The following is a 20085-nucleotide window of genomic DNA, read 5'->3' as shown; positions in this document are numbered from 1 at the left end:
GCAGCCATGTATATTGTTGCGCTTTGTCTTTCCTGGTCATTTCGCATTGTTTGCAGTTTGCACACAATAAGCTGACAAACACTTGATGGGGTGGCTGTTACCGTATTTACTCGATTGTAAGCCGCCCTCGTTCATAAGCCGTCCTCGATTGTAAGCCGCATGTTGAGGTGTTAAAAAAATAATGTAAGCCGCCCTCGATTGTAAGCCGCACGCTGGAATTTTAGATACGATAGTTTCTTAATACATCCTTCTGTTGTTATATGGTATGACTATTTGTCCATATCTGTTAGTTACGTTGATAACTGTACCCAACAGAACGTATATCGACGTATAATCTGTACACGCATACATGTTTTGAACCCCAAATAATTGAAAATGTTGGAGTGTAGAAATAATTTCGGTATAAAATTAAAATATAAGCCGCCCTCGATTGTAAGCCGCACAAACGGCAGCTAAAAAACAATACAAACCGCGGCTTATACAATCGAGTAAATGCGGTATATGCAAATAGCGATACATCTATGCCACAACCGCGAGAAATATCAATTCTTTCCAAATCATTTCAGACTGGTTTGAAAAAAAACATGCATCTTTTTAGCAAAAGATTTGTAATCAACACACAGCCGCATACATTGGTCTTCGCGGGCCCAAGGCCACGGTTTTAAGTGATTCGTTGCAATTCACCATGTACTTTCAAAACAGAATTCTAGTTTAGCGATAATTCAAGTTCGTCCACTTAACCTGTACCAGAACTTTATTTGTGAATACTTTTGCAGACTAGAAACTAACCACCACTCTAATGGAAAGAGGGTGGTGTTTGACAGCAAAAGAAACCCTGTCGAAAAGTTTCAAGAAAGCTTATCGTCAGTGCTGCAGTCAAAGTAATACTTCAAAATGTTTTTTTAACATCAAATGAACATCAAAACAGACGTGATGCTTCCAGCGTGCTACAGGCACCTGCTTAAAGATTAGAGGGCCAATCATTTGTTATCGGGCGGTGTTTTTGTTGCGTTGTGACGTGCTTGCGTTCCATTCTTTTTTTCCTTTGTTTATCGTGCACGGTACTAGTCGCATTCAGCGTTATTTACCCTGATGAAGACGACCTGTATAAGACGTCGAAACGTCGGAATAAAATCGCATTTGCCAGAAGCGCTCTTTAAACTTGATATTATGCCTGGCAGCAATAGCTTATATGTTTTTTTTAACGTTGTGTACATTTTTCCCAGTTTGCAATATTTTTTAAAAGCACAGCTAACAGGAGCCAAAAACAATCTGTTATTAAGGATGTACCAAAGAGGCAGCCATATGTTAGCAATTTTATTGGGAAGCGTCGTTTGAAAACAATCCAAGCATTAAACTGGGGCCACGAAAATATTTGTCAACTGAAGTTGCGATGTAAAAGCAAATGTGTGAATGGGGGTAAAATATGAGAACGAAACAACCATATTGAGCATACTAGATGCAGAAAATTTGGCCTACCAGTCGAAGACTTCCAGAATATGGGTTCAACTGTATGTATTGTTTAGTTTGCTGATGAAACCGTTTTGCTTCACTTGCAGATGTAACACAAAAATAACACGTTTTAAGTCATTTTGGGTTTAAAGGTTTAATTTTGAAAAGGAAGTTTAACATTTTAGAGCGTTTGTTTGTAAAAATTGGCCAACTTTTAAACTACATATCACCCAAGCCACAACCATACTTTGCAAACACAGCAAATTCAAACCGAAAAACTGTACAACGGGTTGACCATTAAAAAAACACGTCAATTTTAGCAGTTATGTGATGGTAACGTTTAGTAAAACAAATTTTCTCTTCAGTTGCTCCAGACCGAAATGTACAATATTAACAAAAACCGTAGTGTTATGACTTCATTCTATGTGGATGTGCTGCAAATTTCAGTGTCAGCGTATTTACGAGTCGTTAAGCATAAAGCGTGGTTGTGAAATGGCTACACTGGGACTTCACTTTTTTTAAATTCATTTGTATGTAGGCAAGATCGTATGTACCCTGGTAATAACTTTACTGAAATTCAAACCATGGCCCCAAGATGATTTTTTTTGTAAATGAAATACAGTTTCCATCTTTGAATTAAATAAAACCTTGAAAACAACTTTTTTAAGACTGGAACATAGAAGATTATTTGGTAACTTAGCATCCAAAAAACGTTGGCAAACTGATTTAAAATACATTGGAACAGAGTTTAAAATAAAAGTCACACGTCAAGTTTTGGCAATTTTTACAAACACAAAACCAAAACTTGCTGAAAAAACGCTTTTTTAATAATCGTCACCCCGGCTTACAACCTCTTTACAATTTGGGCGCAAAATGATCGTGTGTTCAAACTGCGCAGTGTAACAGCCCTTAATATCACAAAGTGGGGGGTAGGGGTCCACGACACCCGAATCGCAAAGACTCTTTAGCGCCATCAAGTATTTGGTTTCACCCAGTCGGTCAATCCAACGACGACAGAAAGCCAAAGTGCCGAAGTTTTCTGAGATGAGATGTAGAAGACGTTTGGCACGCGGCAATCTGAAAAAGAAAATTTAATATTGTATTTGAGAAATATTTTGTTTGCATAATATCTTGGCATATAAGCTATTGCTACCAGGCATAATATCAAGTTCATAGAGCTCTTCTGGCAAATGTATTTTTATTCCGACGTTTCGACGTCCTATTCAGGTCGCCTTAATCAGAGTAAATAACACTGAATGCGCTTAGTACAGTGCACGATAAACAAAGAAAAAAAATAATAAAAGCACGTGCTTTTCCTTTGTTTATCGTGCAATGTACTAAGCGCATTCAGTGTTATTTACTCTGATGAAGGCGACCTGTATATGACGTCGAAACGTCGGCATAAAAATACATTTGCCAGAAGAGCTCTATAAACCTAATATCCTGGCATATTTATACGTTTTGCCGTAAGACCCGCGGTGTTTTGAAATAGAATCTTATCTTCACACAAAACCAAAAAATCAGTTTAACACACTCGAGTCACGTTTGGTATTTTTATGACGTCACTCACAAATGACGAAACAATGGGTGTTAACTCTACTTTGAGAAAAATTATTTCAGGACAAGTTAAATTTTTCAAGAGTGCAAAAAGCTCGTAATTGAAAAGTACACACCTCAAGTTGACATGTGAATTTGCGAGATCAAAGTTCTTCATATAATGAGAGCATTCCATGTCGTCATGTACAATTCCGCGACCGGTGCTTCCGAATGTCTCAATCGCGAACACTTCTCCCTCCTAAACAATACATTTAATTGTGACAAAAAATACTATTTTTTGGTTAATGTGAGTTTAATCTCATATAGTTCGGCCTTTGGATCTCCCCTTCCCTGAATAGAACACATATTGCTCTTGTCTATATTTTTTCTTTTCTGTCTGACGCTGGTTTCTTTTTTCTGTCTAACGCTGGTTTGTTCCAGGCATTTGGTCAAGAAAGAGTGATTCAAACTTATTCAAATTTACACCTATGTTAGTTAGTACTGCTTTCAACTTATTCAAATTTACACCTATGTTAGTTAGTTATCCTAAGTTGATCCTCCCAAAGCTTGACCCTGGATCACCCAGTGGTTCACCTACAGGTCCCCAAAACTAAAATACAGGACCAAGGAGTTTCATACTTTGTTAGTTGAAACTAGAAGTGTGGCTTAGCACATATTGCTATTGCACATACACTGTGACCTATTTCTTAACATGTATTTACATCCCACAGATATTTTATATTGGGTCCCATATCATGTCTTTTATAACCTTAGTTGTTTCCGCAAGCAGAAACTCATGGGTCCCCACACATGCAAAGTTGTAAATAATGCATTTCAAGAGATAACAATGAGAAAGTTTGGCATTGCATCGTCAAACACAGTGATCGGTACTGTGCATAAATAAATATGCTATATGGAGTAAAGACTACTTAAATTCATTCCATTCATACATTTTGAAGGTTTTTCTATTTTATGACTATCTGAGAAAAAAGTGTTAAATAGTGAGAAAATAGGCTAAACACAACAGTCAGCTGCTATTAATGGTGATTTGCACTTGACTGTAGGAGTCTAGTGGAGTAAATGATGGGTACTACTGATTTTTACAGAACAACCAACACCTACAAATGGTACACTCTACAAACTGTCCAAATTTCATTCAATTCAGACATTGTTTAAAAAATTGAACCATTTTTGGGGGCTAGTGGGGTAAATGTTGGGGCAACAGGGTTGAACACAACATTCTACACCTATAAATGGCACACTCTACAACAGGGGTTCCCAACCGGTGGTACGCGAAGGGTTTTCAGGTGGTACGCGAGTGGCTTCTGTTTTGTTCACAAAAACCTCAATTTGCAACTTTATATTTTGTTTGTCTGGTTTTGTTTACAAAAAAAAAAACAGTCCCCAGGCCTATTGTCATTGTTATGTAACTATTCCTGTTGTTTCGTATCATTACGATCTTCAAAATACAGGTCATGTCAATTCTCAACAAAAAGCATAGTTGCTTCTTGCTATGAAAAGCCGAACAACGCTGCGGCACAGTGGGCGTTAATTATGTCTAATGATTGCTCTTGATAGATATATCTACTGTTTTGGTGCTTAAGATAGCGTTGAATGAAATATGATTCAAACAAATTAGTTGTTCTGCAAGAAGTGGTACCATAGAGCAGGGGTCCGCAAATACTTTTTGGCGCGACCCTAAAAAAATTGCTCTAAATTCTCGCGACCCAAGTATTATGCAAAATTGCTCTAAATTCTCGCGACCCAAGCATTTTCGCATGTACGGTTGTGGAAAATACTAATCAACTAAGCTGCAGACAGTGCACACTGTTTCGACCTATAAGGTCTCATCAGTGCAGCTGGTGACGAGAGATCGGCCGCATTGGCTATAGCATAACAAACAACAACTATAAATAGCACATTCTATAAGCTGTCCAAATTTCATCAAATTCGGACAATGTTTAAAAGACCTACCCTATTTAGGGGGCTAGAGGGGTAAATATTGGGGTTACAGGGTTGAACAAAACAATTGACACCTATAAATGACAAATTCTGCAAGTATTTCAAATTTCACTAAATTCTGACACCGTTTAAAAATCTCACCCATTTTAGAGGGTCAGTGGGGTAACTGATGGGGCTTAACACCCAAAAGTATAAAATATGAAACCACGATGACCTAATTAACAGTCATGTAAAATTTTATCCAAATCGAACAATGTTTAAAATTCTAACCACTAGAGGTGTTATTAACAACATTCATTAACGCTTCTGACGTCATAAGGCTGTTAATACCCCTCTGACCGGCATGTGCAAAAACGTCCACCAAGTAATGCACAAACCCAAGTATACACAGCATGTACTGGTGCCTTTATTATACCATTACACTACAGAAATCTTTCGCTTGTGGTGCGCAGCAACATACAAAAACGTTTCACACTTTGGGGCCTAGCGGGGTAAATACTGGGGTTATCAAGTCAAACGAAGCAGGGGACACATCTACATAACCATATCTAGCATCTGTGAAAGTTTCATCCAAATCCATAAAACATTTCATGCCAAAAGCGCATGGACAAATTTCACGGCGGAAAAAGAAAAAAATCAAAACATAGTGAAATCAAGATGCGTCCCCTTCAGGGAAGGGGACCCATAATCATTGTAAAGTATGTTAAACCCGTTGTTTGGTTCTGTATTTTGTAGTTGATAAACAATGGACAAATCAGGAGGAAGTTTTTTACCTCCATTTTTGTCTGGTCACCACCTCGGACTATTGGGACAGTTTTTCCTGCATGGATTCGATATTGACCAATGGAATGACCGCTTAAGTTCCGGATTGATCGAACTACAAATGATGAAATGATAAATCAGCAAACACCATATTCTCAAATTATCTTATAAAGCTGTTTCAGAGATTGAACCAATGCAAAAAAATCTGATTGGGATTATCATTTTCTTTTTTAGAAATTATTTTTACAAACAAAAATATTTCGTTTGTTGCTAAGAAACATACTTTGGTAAGTTTTTCCATCCAAATCTATCTCGTATGATTCCATTGTCTCCTGTATAACTTCACCCAAATCACACAGACGCACATCAATGCCTGGTCAGCATATGTGTCAAAAAACATTAAAAAAATCAGCAATAAGTATCGATTTTGTCAAGTGCAATGACGATTAAGCATGCCTAAACTTCTTTTCAGTTGCACTTTTTCCATAAAACAAGCTAGGTCTGGGGTGGGCAAATTTTTCAGTGCAAGGGCCACTTTCAAAAATTCACAATATTATAGGATTGCATGGTATTAACCTAAAATCATAAACACCGGTATCTAAAAATATTTTTGGGTAAAGTTTGTAAGATAATAGAAAATTGGCTAAAACAAAATGTCCATGTTTTAACTCATGAGGGAAGAAAATTTAAGGCTCATGATATTAAGCGATGCTCGGTAACTTTCTCTTTTAAATTTACCAACATTTGGCGGGCTGCAGGAACGCATTTATCAGGCGGTAGTTTACGCAATCCTGAGCTAGGTATTCTATAGTCAGTGTTTTATAAAACAAAGTTAAAATTTGCAGTAAAATATAAAAACAATAAACGATGGCAAAAAAAGTCTCTTTCATGAAAACAAGTGTTTTCACTTTGGGATCACAACGCTTTAATTCGGAGTATTCTATAGTCAGTGTTTTATAGAAAAATAAAGTCAAAATCTGCAGTAAAATATAAAACAATGAACACTGGCGAAAAAACTTTCTCATGAAAACAAGTGTATCCCCCTCACAATGCTTCAATTCGGAGTGTTAATTATCAACACTGGATTAACTCTTACAGTGCATCACTTTGATATTGCATGTACTGTTTGGAAGTATATGCTTACCTGCATTCTTTATTCCTGTATTTGTTGCATCTTTAACAGCTTCAAGAAGTTTGTCATACTTTGGATTAAAACTTACTGTGAAGGCACAGTCAATAATTCGTCCTACAAAATACAAACATATCAAAACCGTTTAATCAAAAGTAAAATATATTATTTTTTAACATTTTTTTTCAAAGCACATTTTAATCCAATAAAACTATGCTAAATTAAGAATTCTTTAATCTTGGTTTTAATAATTAGTGACACAAAATGTTGCAATATCAGCTATTAAAATTACTCGAAAAATATCCTCAAAAATAAAGTTTTACTAAGTGACAACAAAAAAAGCAAATGTTTCTGGCTTAAAATCAAATCATTAGATTCTATTTGAACAAGATTTCAGAGAGCAATGATGCCGATATAGGCAAAATATATTTCTTAATTTTTAACAAACTCGTGTTAACCGATTTTTAGTCAGAAGCAATTGCTTCTTTATTATCACTTGCTGAAACAATTAAAATCAGTGATCTTTGACAATAACATGCCTACTATGTACTATTAGAGGACCAAATCCTGTGAAAAGCATTTACACTTTTTATCTTTCAAGCAATGTAACAATGAAATTTGTGAGAGTTAAACTAACGTCAATAAATACAAAACATTGAAATTTCTTACCGTTAATGTGAGTTCCAAAGTCAATCTTGCACACATCATCATATGTCAAAACAGTTTTGTCTCCACTGTTTGGTGTGTAATGTGCCGCACAGTTATTTAAAGAGCATCCTAAAAAACAAGCAAAAAGGCAACTCAAACACTTAATAATGCACCAACCCAGAAACTACAAAATCCAAAGCCATGTACTTTGATAATAACAGACATTTTTTAATTTAATGTTTTAGGGGGCCTGTGGATCTAACTAACTATTACATTCCTAAATTTGAAAAATACTTTTTGTTACCAAATGGGTTAAAAAAAGAAAAAAATACTGACAAAAACAGTCCTGAGTTGCCTTAAGAAAGTGGCCATAATAGCCAATGCTGTATTCTTTAAGTAGTTGGATTAATCAACACAAGTAATTTAGAGTGATTCAACTTAAAATACACAGTATTATAAGGCAACAAGATGTTATTAACATTTCTCTATACAAGATTAAAGTTTACCATGTGCTTGCGGCCCTAAATAGAAATGTCACCAATGCCACAGCACCATAGAAACACAAGGCTTAAAATAAGCTACTAATGGCACACAACACAACTAAATAGTACAGATAGATTGTGTTCACTACACATAAGCCCTATGGCAGTGTTTGTTTTTGGTAAAGCTACTTTTCATATTCAAGTCCATTGTTTCAAACTCCTAGATCAGTGGTGGCCAACCTATGGCGCATTGCATGATTAGAAAGGGCACATTGCCTTCTTTTGATAATCATGAAATTCAAATTAATAAACTAATAAATAAATAAATAAAGTAAGCCAGCCCTATTAATTATATATATATATAGTTTATCAGAGTTGTTTTTTACTTAATAGTTCTTATTTCTTATTACTATCGTTCTCATGCAAAAGTTGTTTCTTTCTCTATCTCTCTATATCAGCGGTTCCCAAACTGGGGTCCGCGGTCCTTTAGGGGTCCGTGAGGCAATTTTGGGGGGACCGCGAAGTGGTTGAAGTAATTCTATAATCTTATTTAGCGTCAGTTTGTGCCACTAAATCAGTTTAAATCAAAGTAGAATTGAGAATCGACTGTCTCCATTGCTAAACAATTGCCTTTATTGAATGACAACTATCAAAAAATGCAATTGTTCGCACACAATCGTAATGTTTTTGTCCTGTTTGTGATGTCACATGCTGTCTTTGGATAATTGTTATGCGCAATTTTGCATTACTAGCTAAAATCCTGCAATCAACTTTCGTTTGTGTGAAATACACATTTAGGCTTAAGGACCGCGAGCCCTCGAAATAGTGGCGAAGGGACCGTTTTGAAAAAAATATGAAAAAGTTTGGGAACCACTGCTCTATATACAAGAAGTAGTCATAGAAGGTGGGGTTACGAGACATTTATGGCGCATCCAACACAGTATGTTAAAAAGTTGGCGAATGGTATGTAGAAGGTTGGCCACCCCTGTCCTAGATGATGTACTTGAGTCAGTACAGCCGTTTTAAAAAAAAACAGGTTGGGCTGTGGGTGAACCGCTGGGTCATTCGGGGTCAAACTTTAGGAGGATCAAATTTGGATTAATATGTAACATCTGTCCAAATTCTAATAAATTTGAAGCACTCTTTATGACCAAACGCGTCTTACAAACCAGCGTTAGACAGAAAAAAGAAAAATACGGACAAAAACAATATATATGTGACCCCTTCATGGAAGGGGACCCATAATTAACCAGACAATTTGATGACAAACCATTGAAATTTCAACAAAAACATCATATTTGTGTTATTCTTTTGATCACTCATTTACTATCCAAGTTACCATTTAATAACAAATCACTCTATGTGTGTAAGAAAAACACCTACTTGTCTAGGCTGTGCACAAATATAATATATACGTATATGATGTTACCTGTAGGAAATGCCAATCCAGCTTCTAATTTGTTTTCATTGATTAAAGAACGAGAAGCCTGCTCCAAACGTTCACTACAAATTAAAATTGATTTTAAACAAACAAAAAATTGCTGCTTACAAGATTGGTATGTTATGGCAACAAAACTACCAACACACATGTACTTATACTTCATTAAAATTTCCTCTTAAATTGTGTTGAAGTCTTGATAGAATATTTATGAAAAACAAATTAAACACACAAGTTTAAATATTAGCATTTGCTGAAACAGTAATACTGGAATGGTAATTTTGCATCAATACAATACTTCATTAAAAATCTTCTTTTTTGAAACATTAACATTAATTATATATACATACTACACTTAAATGAAAAAGGCAAGAAAAACTTTATGCTGCACATAAACTGAACAACAATCATACCATATTTCTATCATTGTTAAACCAGGTTTAATGAATCCCTGCACATGTTTTCGAACTTGTCTGTGTGCTTCTGCTGCTTGTCGAAAGTCATTCCACATTTCTTCATAGGATGTGTCCATCGCTTTCTTTTCAGCTGATGTCGTTCGCCAAGCTGCGGAGCGGCTAAATGCAAAAAAGCTAGTTGCTCAGCTAATACACAACTAGATTAAAAGTTTATTTCGTTACCAACACAAATAAAGTAAAATATTTATGTTGTCAGAAATAGCACACAATGATGGGATATTAAGTGCGACAAAGTAGAGGGTATAATTAGTGGAGTAAATGCACTGCAGCTACACCATTACTCCATATCATTATGAGGCAGGGACTCATTATAAGAGGGTGAAGTAGGCACCCTACAATATTGCGAAAGGGGGGGATATGTGCAATTTTGTAGAAACTACTGAATCATGCAGTTTTTTTTAGTATGCAATCATACAGTGGTTTTTTTTAAATACAACATAAAAGTTTCATAAAATATGACTAAAAGTTAAAGTATATTTTACTGTGCTTTAAAATAAGGTATTTTTGCAATCCTGTGGTAGTGATGTATGTAGAAATTTTAACTTACCCATCCTTATCTGCTGGATATTCACTTTCCTGCCCATGAGGAAAGTTCTTGTTCGGAAATAACTCAGATATGGGGATAGTTGGTGGGTCGGTTTGTTGTTTTACGGCAGGCTTCTTCTTTCTTTTTCGTTTTTTCTTTGTCTCCCCAGTCCCTGCCTCTTGTTCTCCTTAAGTTGTTGTAGTTTTTTTTAAAGTGTCAAAATAGTGAAGTCATTATTTTAGGAAATTCAGTTGCTTGTTTTGTAAGTTGTAGTCAATTTTTCTCCTTTACAGGTTGTGTCACCATGCAGTATTATGCCTGAAATACCTGACATAAGCATGTGTTTGTTAGTTTATTGTACCTTGTTCCTCGGCACCATTTTCAACATCCTCAGTTTCTTTTCCATTCACAGGAGTTTCACATGTTTCTGCCGCCCCTTCTTCATTATCTGGTGTTCCTGAATAATAAATTCTGCATTGTAAACAAAATGAATATTCGCAAAAGTTTCTAAAATAAATACAAATGGACTCGCAGAAACAAAATAACAAGAATAAACCAAGCACTTATAAATGTCTCTACACACAATTTTGCTGTTATCGTGCAATATACTTGCTTAAATTGGCACGCTGGAGAAAACGTATTTAAACCAGGCATACTTTGGCATTTGAAAAAATAACAGCAAGTAGCGTTTGGTATAATCCGTTCTACACACCTGTCTTCTTCTTCTTTTTCTTTTTCTTCTTTTTCTTTTTAATATCTTGGCCTTCTTCATTGATGGCCTCATTTAACTGTTTCATGTCGATGTCATTTTCGATCGCATTTGCTTCTCCGTTGACCTCAACTTTTTCAACAACGGCAGACATTTTGCAAAACGTAAAATGGACGGCACGGAATGAAGATGCTGAAATTCACAAAGCCGTTTGGGAAAATGTCAAAAATTTATATCACAATACATATGAGCAGCGAAAAACAAAAGTTTAAAATCAAATTCGGAATTACTTCATGTAAAACTTCAACAACATCATCACATGGTAATGGCTGCTGCACTGTTTGCTGATGTTGCAAACATTCCGCTAAAAGTGCTAAAGATTTATAATCCATTAATTATATTTTTTGGCCAAGAGTTTGGTATTACAAAATCTTCATTAAGATTTGTTTAATTTCTTGAGTGACGATGTAAATGCCACCGTGGTTCACCCAAAGTATGAACTTTGACTTATTTAAAATCTATGTCGAAAGAAAACCCATACCATCTTAAAGAATGTTTAAGGGCATAAATTACGTTCAAAATTGTGTTTAGTTGATCTCTCTCTTCCTCTCTGATATAGTTTAGGAACAGCTAAAAAAACATCTAAACACTACAAACCCCTGCATTTGTGTCGATATTTCTCTCGCCTGTATTAAAACAAAAGCAACGACACGCACATTCACTTATTTGCAAATTTTATTTTAAACACCGCTACAAAACAATCCAGAGACCAGATAGGCCTACATTTGAACAAAAACAAAATTGGAACATGGTTTAAAGCCTGAATCTGAATAGCAATAACAAGCAGCGTATTATATTAATATAATACAGCGTGTAACGAACTGACATCACCCGATGTATAATAACATCGCATTTTGTGAATTCATAACATTATTTTGTGAAAGTCAACGTGATTTCGTGACATCGTTTCTTTGTGAAACTCTTTTCGGCCTCGTGGGCTGCAATATTTAAGACTTAATGATTACTTCAGTGCATTTGTGTCAAATATTTCAAAAGCAATTCTTTACAACGGAAAAATCATATCACCAAAAAAACGTAAATATCATTGTATTGTGTTACAACTCAAAGTATTTAATTACAAATTACTTATTACAGCAAAACGTTATGTCAAAAATGGACAACAAAGTAGGCTGCAAAACGGCTTGAGGATCAAAAAATATGATTGATTTCCTCATAAAACACACAAAATTTACACACCAAAATTATGTTATTATTCCAGGTATAGTGGTTTTAACATGCAAAAGGTTTCGTAGGCATCTCTGTGAAAGTAGCATCAAATTCAAGGATGGATAATTGAAAATCCTCTACGCCGTAAGCGGAAAAGGCCAAAATCGTGCGCTCCAAAAGCCGCATGCAATCCTTAACTGATCTTCAAATTTACACAGAATATGGCAAAGACACAAATACCAAGCTTTTGTTGTATTTATGTGCAGTTAAAATGCGGTTACTTATTTAATAATCGTCACCCCTGCTTACAACCTCTTTACAAGTTGGCCGCAACATAATCGTGTGTTCAAACTGCGCAGTGTAACAGCCCTTAATATCACAAAGTGGGGGATGAGGCTCAATAACGCCGGCATCGCAAAGACTCTTTAGCGCCATCAAGTATTTGGTTTCACCCAGTCGGTCAATCCAACGACGACAGAAAGCCAAAGTGCCGAAGTTTTCTGTGATTACGTGCAGGAGACGTTTGGCGCGCGGCAGCCTGAAAAAGAATTCCATTTTTTTGCAAACTGTTAGTATTTTTTTAAAGAGTGTCAAACAGAAAATTAAGCCTTGTTGCTCTAACACAGTGTTGTTCAACCTTATACGGATCGCGTACCACGTAGCGACTTTTTCTATTACTGTGTACCACCTAAACCCTATGTGAATGGGTAGACCAAGATGCCCATTTTTCTTGAGCAGGATATCATATTTCCGAAACCATTAAAGTTACCACTTTCAAAGAAATGTCTAACACACGAGTGTTGCTCGAAACCAGGGCTGATCAGTTGGGTCAGTTGAGTTACAATTTCGGATCTGCTTTAAATTCAGTATGACAGAAAGCAACTTGCGTACCACCTGAAAAGCCCGGCGTACCACTAGTGGTATGCGTACCACAGTTTGAGAACCAATACATACCACATGTTCTCCGAAATTCTTAAGCTCGATTCAAAACACCATAACATGGGGTCAGAAGTGAGACTTGGACCAAAATCCTTCGAGACCAAAGACATGTAAAGACGCTGTGACTTGAGTTTCGGCCCAAAATGCCCCAGTGCTCTGAACTCACCTCAAGTTGACATGTTGATTGGCGAGATCAAAGTCCTTCATATAATGAGAGCATTCCATGTCGTCACGTACAACTCCACGACCAGTGCTTCCGAAAGTTTCAATTGCGAACACCTCTCCTTCCTGTACAGCGGACACAAAGCATGATTTTTAATCCACAACACCATCATAAGGTGCAAAAGTGCCATTCCGCATTTTACATACACTTTTAATGTTACCAAATGAAAGCTGTGCAATGTAATAAATTATGGCGATGCAGAGTGCAGACCACTAGATAATGCACTCCGTGCTAGGGATGGGCCAAGCCGAGCCAGAACCCCGAGCATCGCTGTTTTTGATGCTCGTTGCTCGGCCTAGCAGTTGCACAAACTGACCCGAGCACTAAATTAACATATTCATGCCCTACTTACTAGCTCCTAGTTTTGTAGCTTACCAAGGTTTCTTACGTCATCAGCGTTGTATTAGGTTGTACAGGCCCCATAAGCATGAATTTTTCCACTCTCTATTCATTTAAAAAAAACGTCCTTTTTATTCTTGGATACCCTTTCGAACACTAGTTTGGTATGTTAGTAGGGCCTACTATACAGCCTAATACACCGCTGGTGACATAAGAAACCTTGAGAAGGTACAAAACTAGAGCGGAATTTGGAATGCACGGACCGTGTTCAAACAAACAGAACTTTTGCAGTTTTGGGCCATCCTTACTCCAAGCTACAAAAAATCATGTACGAATATAAGCAACTGACCTCCATTCTAGTCTGGTTGCCTCCGCGTACTATTGGGACAGTTTTTCCAGCGTGGATTCGATATTGACCGATCGAGTGACCACATAAGTTGCGGACTGGTCGAACTGTACAAAAGCACTGTGTTTTAAATTACCTAGACACATAGTCAATTTAATAGGAAATGAACTAGTCCTGTATGACACTACAGTCAAGACTTTTGTCATTTTTATCTTATACCAGGCTAGATTGTAATAGCCTATGCCTTAATAGAGGAGTAAAAAGGTAGGCAAAAACACCTCTTGCCAGCAAAAAAACACCTCTTGATTTCTTGCTATTGATGTGGAAAAAGTAATATGGTTATCAGTATAAATTTAACAGAAATATACATTGGCAAAAAAGATATCCAACGCCTTTTATAATCTTATAAGCCATAACATATTGACTTGATGATAAGCTGTATTTTGAGGTGTCAGAAATAGTGTAAACCACATGTTATACAGTTAAGAAATAAATGCATTAGGTACAATAAAAAATTACCCTAATTTGTATTAAAAATGAGGGCAAGGCAATAAAAATGTAAGTTATGTTGATCATTAACTGCCCTCTATTGTAAGATGCACAAAGTATTTGGTATATATGTACTCAGACTGATTCAAAATCTTGTATTTGAAACTAAGATTCATACATAACGTGCAATAGTTGATTTCTAAAACAACACACAACATACTTTGGTAAGTTTTTCCATCCAAATCTATTTCATATGATTCCATTGTTTCTTGAATAACTTCCCCCAAATCACACAGACGCACATCAATACCTGGTCAGAATATGAAAATACTGTGACAAATGTTTTTGACATCACATCAATAATTTCAATATCAAACCTTTTAGCTCCCACCCTTACAGATTCCTTGTGTATAAGTACTGGTGTGCTAACTTAAAGTGAGTTGTTTTGATATTTTTAGCTTATCAATACAGCACTACATACATAAGACAATAAAAGGTCAATTTTGTCCAAAACATTTAGATATGGTTATGAAACAGTATGCTAAAATTTTGGTCAGAGAGATACATTTTGGTCAGAGAGATACATTTTGGTCACAAAGATACATTTTGGTCAGAGAGATACATTTTGGTCAGAAAGATACATTTTGGTCAGAGAGATACATTTTGGTCAGAGAGATACATTTTGGTCAGAGAGATACATTTTGGTCAGAGAGATATAATTTAGTGGAGTGGTTGTTAAGCACTTGTTGTGACTTTAGTGACAACTGTTTTTCAAAAATTTTGCTTAAAACTGATGTACGGCCATTGTATTACAAACCTGCATTTTTTACACCCGTGTTTGTTGCATCTTTAACAGCTTCCACCAATGGGTCATACCTGGGGTTGAACGTAACCGTAAAGGCACTGTCGATAATCCGACCTAAAGGAATACATTCAAATTTCAGATTTTTAGAATATAAAACAGCCTTTTGGACAAACCAACCAAAGAAAAAAAATTCAAAAAAATCTTCAAAGAAAATATATTGTATTGAAATATACAATCCTTTTTTGTTGGATTTAAATAAATCAAAATAAGAAATGCCTTTTTACCATTAATGTGAGTTCCGAAGTCAATCTTGCACACATCATCATATGTCAAAACAGTTTTGTCTCCACTGTTTGGTGTGTAATGTGCCGCACAGTTATTTAAAGAGCATCCTTTTAAAATAAAAAACAAAAATGATTTAATTTCTATCATTTACGAATCTAAAATTAAAAAAAAAAGTTTTGTTACTTTAAGTACAAAGTAGATGGCAATTTCATTGTTTGTAAGCATTGTTTTGGGAATGTAAAGGTATTTTTCTAAAAGACAATAGGACAGTCAGTGCAAAACATAATTTAGTGGTTTTCTAAAGCAGTGGTTTTCAACCGCCGGTCCGCGTCAACTTTCCTGACGGTCTGCCAAATATATTACAATTTTATGTCTCAATTGCAAAATGCAAGATGTTGAAGGCAGAGAAATCGTGTGGAAGTAAACGCTCTACTTTCTTGCAGAAACTTCATTAAACCGCGTTTAACACATATAATATCCAACAGACAGCAGCAAACTTCTCATTAAATTTACTTCTTTTGAACTGCATATTTTTGTCGTGATTACATTTTGGGTTGATTTTGAAAACCCACCGGTCCGCAAAATTTGTTTTGAAAATTTAATGGTCTGCAAACTAAAAAGGTTGAGAACCATTGTTCTAAAGAATAACTTATTAACTTTGAAAACAATAACTGAACTTCAGCAACTTTTTGTATTACCTGTGGGAAATGCCAATCCAGCATCTAACTTGTTTTCATTGATCAAAGAACGGGAAGCCTGCTCTAAACGCTCACTGAAAATTTTATATTTTAGAATTACAATTTAAAAAAAAAATTTAAACCTTCATGTTTTTCAGGAATTGATGTAGTATCACAAAGCCTAAGTCAATGTGTACTAAACTTTTATCCTACGTTCCATAAGCAGTTTTAATGGCAGACCCTAATCAGAAACGAAAAACATTATATGTGTCATAATATATGGTGTAAGTAAGCATGTTTATATTTATTCTATGGTCTTTGGTTAAACCCTACACATTACTGCAAACAGCAAAAATAACTCACCATATTTCTATCATTGTTAAACCAGGTTTAATGAACTCCTGCACATGTTTCCGAACTTGTCTGTGTGCTTCTGCTGCTTGTCGAAAGTCATTCCACATTTCTTCATACGAAGTGTCCGATGCCTTTTTCTCAGCTGATGTCGTTCGCCAAGCTGCGGAGCGACTGAAAAAAATGTTGTGCGTGTACAATTGCGCAAACTCATCTGAAACCAGATTTGGTAAGTTATCCCCAAGATTTGCACAAGCATCATTATAAAAGTACTTAAAACCCTTGCCTGCTACCTAAAACCAAAGTCTACATAAATCATAAGTTGTCCTATTCAATGTTACACAATAGGGGCCAGTTTGTGTCTAAAATACAACAGAAAATTCAAAATGGTCTATGGAAAAACACATAAATTGTCTGATATTTACAAATGGGATGCTTAAACGTAAATTTATTGACCCATATGAATGAAAATGAGGCCAATAGAGGCCCAATAGCATTGGACAACATGTGTTTCATATAGGCTTTGATTACACAGCTTAAGACACCAAAATACATGTGAACAAACAACTTCATCAAGATATGTTTATTACATGGGTAATAACTTTATTGAGTTAATCCTTGCTTGAATTTTTAGAAATATAACCTAGATTCCTTGAACTTACCCATCTTTATCTGCTGGATATTCACATTCTTGTCCATGTGGAAAAATTTTATTTGGGAAAAACTCAGATACAGGAATAGTTGGTGGGTCAGTTTGTTGTTTTATGGCTGGCTTCTTTTTCCTTTTTCTTTTTTTCTTTGCCTCTCCAGTTCCTGCTTCTTGGTCTCCTAAAGATTAATTAAAACCACTTACAATTTGAAAGAAAAACAAACAAGGTTGACTTCAGTTTCTGCACCTATTTTTAAACTCTCAACATTTGAATGATCACATATAAGTGTATATATTTTTTAATTTATCGCTTTAAAGTGTACTGTTCTAAATTGCATTTTTTTAAATTTATCATCAGTTTAGCTGTTTTTGATTAAGCGATTGCTGTACAGACTTTCTGCTGTGTCCAGAAATTATGTTATTTAGCAAATGCATGAACACAATAATGCACCTTGTTCATTAGCACATTTTTCTGAATCTTGTGTTTCTTTGCCATTCACAGGGGTTTCACATGTTTCTGCTGCAACTTCTTCATTGTCTGGTGTTCCTACAACAAAATATACCCGACATAAAATAGCAAAAATATAAAATACCCAAAGTTTTCGAGGCAAATCAGAAAAAAATGCATTTTACAAACCAACGTATTTGAAAATACATCAATACTACATTTGTGTACAATAGTTTAATGTTCCTTTTGTTTTGTTTCCTAAAATTTACCTGTTTTCTTCTTCTTCTTTTTCTTCTTTTTTTTCTTGGCATCTTGAGTCACTTCATTCTGAATTTCATTTGAAGGTTTCACTTCAACAATGTTTTTGATTAACTCAGCTTCTGCTTCTTTATGAACATCATCTTTTTCAACAACTGCAGGCATTTCGCACAGAACTTGATTTTTAGTTTCTAAACAAAAGACATGTAAAAAATTAAGAAAACATTTCACATATCCATATTTGTAATTTCATGAAATACACTTTTATGTTTTTTAACACTTAGCATTGATTTTCCTGTGGGAATATGGTTTTCGACTAGGCCAGTGGTTCTTAACCGGTGGGTAATTACCCACTAGTGGGGAATTTGAGGATTTCAAGTGGGTAATTTGAAGTTGGGTTTGTTGTTCCATGTGTACCTCACTGGTTCTTAACCGGTGGGAAATTTCCCACTAGTGGGAAATTTAATGTTTTTAGTGGGAAATTATGTGAGTCAGAAGTCACCAAACTCGGGCCCGTGGGTTGAAATCAACCATTGAAAGTTAATTTAATATAATATTTTCCGCAACAACATGTAGGCTAAGATTAACTTCACCTAGTTTTACAAGGCGCATAAAAAATCCAAAAATCGTTTGTCGTCACAGACATTACTAAAAATCGTCACAGACAGTACTAAAAGCATCAATGACTTTGTTATTGTTCGCGAATAAATGCATTTGGTCTGTTGATTGTGATGCGATAAATGACTATTGCAAGCACATGAGATTTTTCAAAATCCCACACAATTTTACATACCCACGAAATCACTAAATAAGATTTCAGTATACCTTTAAGGTTCCGACCAAATCGCTTCACAAAATTATTTTGATTAAAGAATCATTTTTGTTGGACACTAAACATGATTATAAAAATAACAGAGTGGGAAATTCGGACTTGGTGATTTACTTTAGTGGGAAACCACACCAAAAAGGTTACGAACCACTGGACTAGGCGTTTTAGTTTTTTATTGTGTCTATAATGCAACTTTGATTTAGTTAACTTTAACACGCATTATCTATTTTTTACGTAATGCGGTAATGGTACGAATGTAAAAACGAACATAATGATTACCTATACGTAGCCCATACAAACAACAGTTGGATGCAATGCAAAGTTAAAGTTTATTCTTAATTTTACGACATTCTAATTTGCTTTTAAATTACAAAAGCTTGTGAATTATATCAAAGAAAAAGAACTTACCGTTTTTGTTTATGTTTTTAAGCGGAACACTAACACTCGTGACCATTGTCATTCTGCCAGAATAAAATCGAAAAAAGGAATGCGATACGAGAGAACGTCACGGATAAATGCGCAACGAACGTTTTGGCCAAATCGAAATATTGACAAAATACGCTAACTTCAATGCAATCTTTGAAATGTTTTCGGGCCCATTATATTTTTTAAATTCGCAACATTGCCTCATCTTTTAGTCTATTTTAATAATCCATTTCAAAAAAGTGAACCCGACTCGATAATTACAGAAAAATGCAATTAACTAACACCCACTTTGGACCAAATGCCTATAGTGACGAAATACGCTAAGTTCAATACAATTTTTGAAATCTTTTCGGGCCCATTATTTTTTTTTAAATTCGCAACATTGCCTCATCTTTTAGTCGATTTTAATAATCCGTTTTCAAAAAAGTGAACCCGACTCGATAATTACAGCAAAATGCAATTAACTAACACCCACTTTGGACCAAATGCCTACAGTGACGAAATACGCTAAGTTCAATACAATTTTTGAAATCTTTTCGGGCCCATTATTTTCTTTAACTTCGCAACATTGCTCAATCTTGTGGTCTATTTTATTAATCCATTTTCAAAAAAGTGAACCCGACTCGATAATTACAGAAAAATGCAATTAACTAACACCCACTTTGGGCCAAATG

General features: G+C 35.4%; 2 protein-coding genes across 2 annotated transcripts; both read right to left on the bottom strand.

The window, feature by feature from the left end:
* Positions 1–1304: 1304 nt before the first annotated feature.
* On the bottom strand, positions 1305–11415 carry LOC145224937 (methionine aminopeptidase 2-like). Its single transcript, XM_080091573.1, has 11 exons — positions 11124–11415; positions 10773–10868; positions 10433–10598; positions 9823–9984; positions 9401–9474; positions 7511–7618; positions 6857–6958; positions 5996–6085; positions 5724–5827; positions 3126–3247; positions 1305–2529 (listed from the first exon to the last, which is right to left on the bottom strand). The coding sequence occupies exons 1-11, from the start codon at positions 11272–11274 to the stop codon at positions 2277–2279; spliced, it is 1428 nt and encodes a 475-aa protein (XP_079947699.1). The 5' UTR covers positions 11275–11415; the 3' UTR covers positions 1305–2276.
* A 422-nt stretch (positions 11416–11837) lies between these two features.
* On the bottom strand, positions 11838–19462 carry LOC145224936 (methionine aminopeptidase 2-like). The gene is made up of 12 exons (XM_080091572.1): positions 19394–19462; positions 18168–18347; positions 17902–17997; positions 17464–17629; positions 16814–16975; positions 16472–16545; positions 15773–15880; positions 15501–15602; positions 14904–14993; positions 14198–14301; positions 13453–13574; positions 11838–12885 (listed from the first exon to the last, which is right to left on the bottom strand). Exons 1-12 carry the CDS (start codon positions 19443–19445, stop codon positions 12633–12635), a joined length of 1509 nt encoding a protein of 502 aa, XP_079947698.1. The 5' UTR covers positions 19446–19462; the 3' UTR covers positions 11838–12632.
* Positions 19463–20085: the final 623 nt, after the last annotated feature.

The sequence above is a fragment of the Phallusia mammillata genome, chromosome 4, assembly GCF_965637545.1.
Source record: "Phallusia mammillata chromosome 4, kaPhaMamm4.hap1.1, whole genome shotgun sequence".
NCBI classification, from domain to species: Eukaryota; Metazoa; Chordata; class Ascidiacea; order Phlebobranchia; family Ascidiidae; genus Phallusia; species Phallusia mammillata.
This window is presented reverse-complemented; position numbering and strand designations above follow the sequence as displayed.

Coding starts and splice junctions, on each gene's coding strand:
- LOC145224936 (XM_080091572.1), bottom strand. CDS start 19,445: ATGACAATGGTCACGAGTGTTAGTGTTCCGCTTAAAAACATAAACAAA. Junction 18,348..19,393: donor TAAAAACATAAACAAAAACG/GTAAGTTCTTTT, acceptor TCTTTTGTTTAG/AAACTAAAAATCAAGTTCTG. Junction 16,976..17,463: donor TATCCAGCAGATAAAGATGG/GTAAGTTCAAGG, acceptor CATTTTTTTCAG/TCGCTCCGCAGCTTGGCGAA.
- LOC145224937 (XM_080091573.1), bottom strand. CDS start 11,274: ATGTCTGCCGTTGTTGAAAAAGTTGAGGTCAACGGAGAAGCAAATGCG. Junction 9,985..10,432: donor TATCCAGCAGATAAGGATGG/GTAAGTTAAAAT, acceptor TTTTGCATTTAG/CCGCTCCGCAGCTTGGCGAA. Junction 7,619..9,400: donor TGGATTGGCATTTCCTACAG/GTAACATCATAT, acceptor CTTGTTTTTTAG/GATGCTCTTTAAATAACTGT.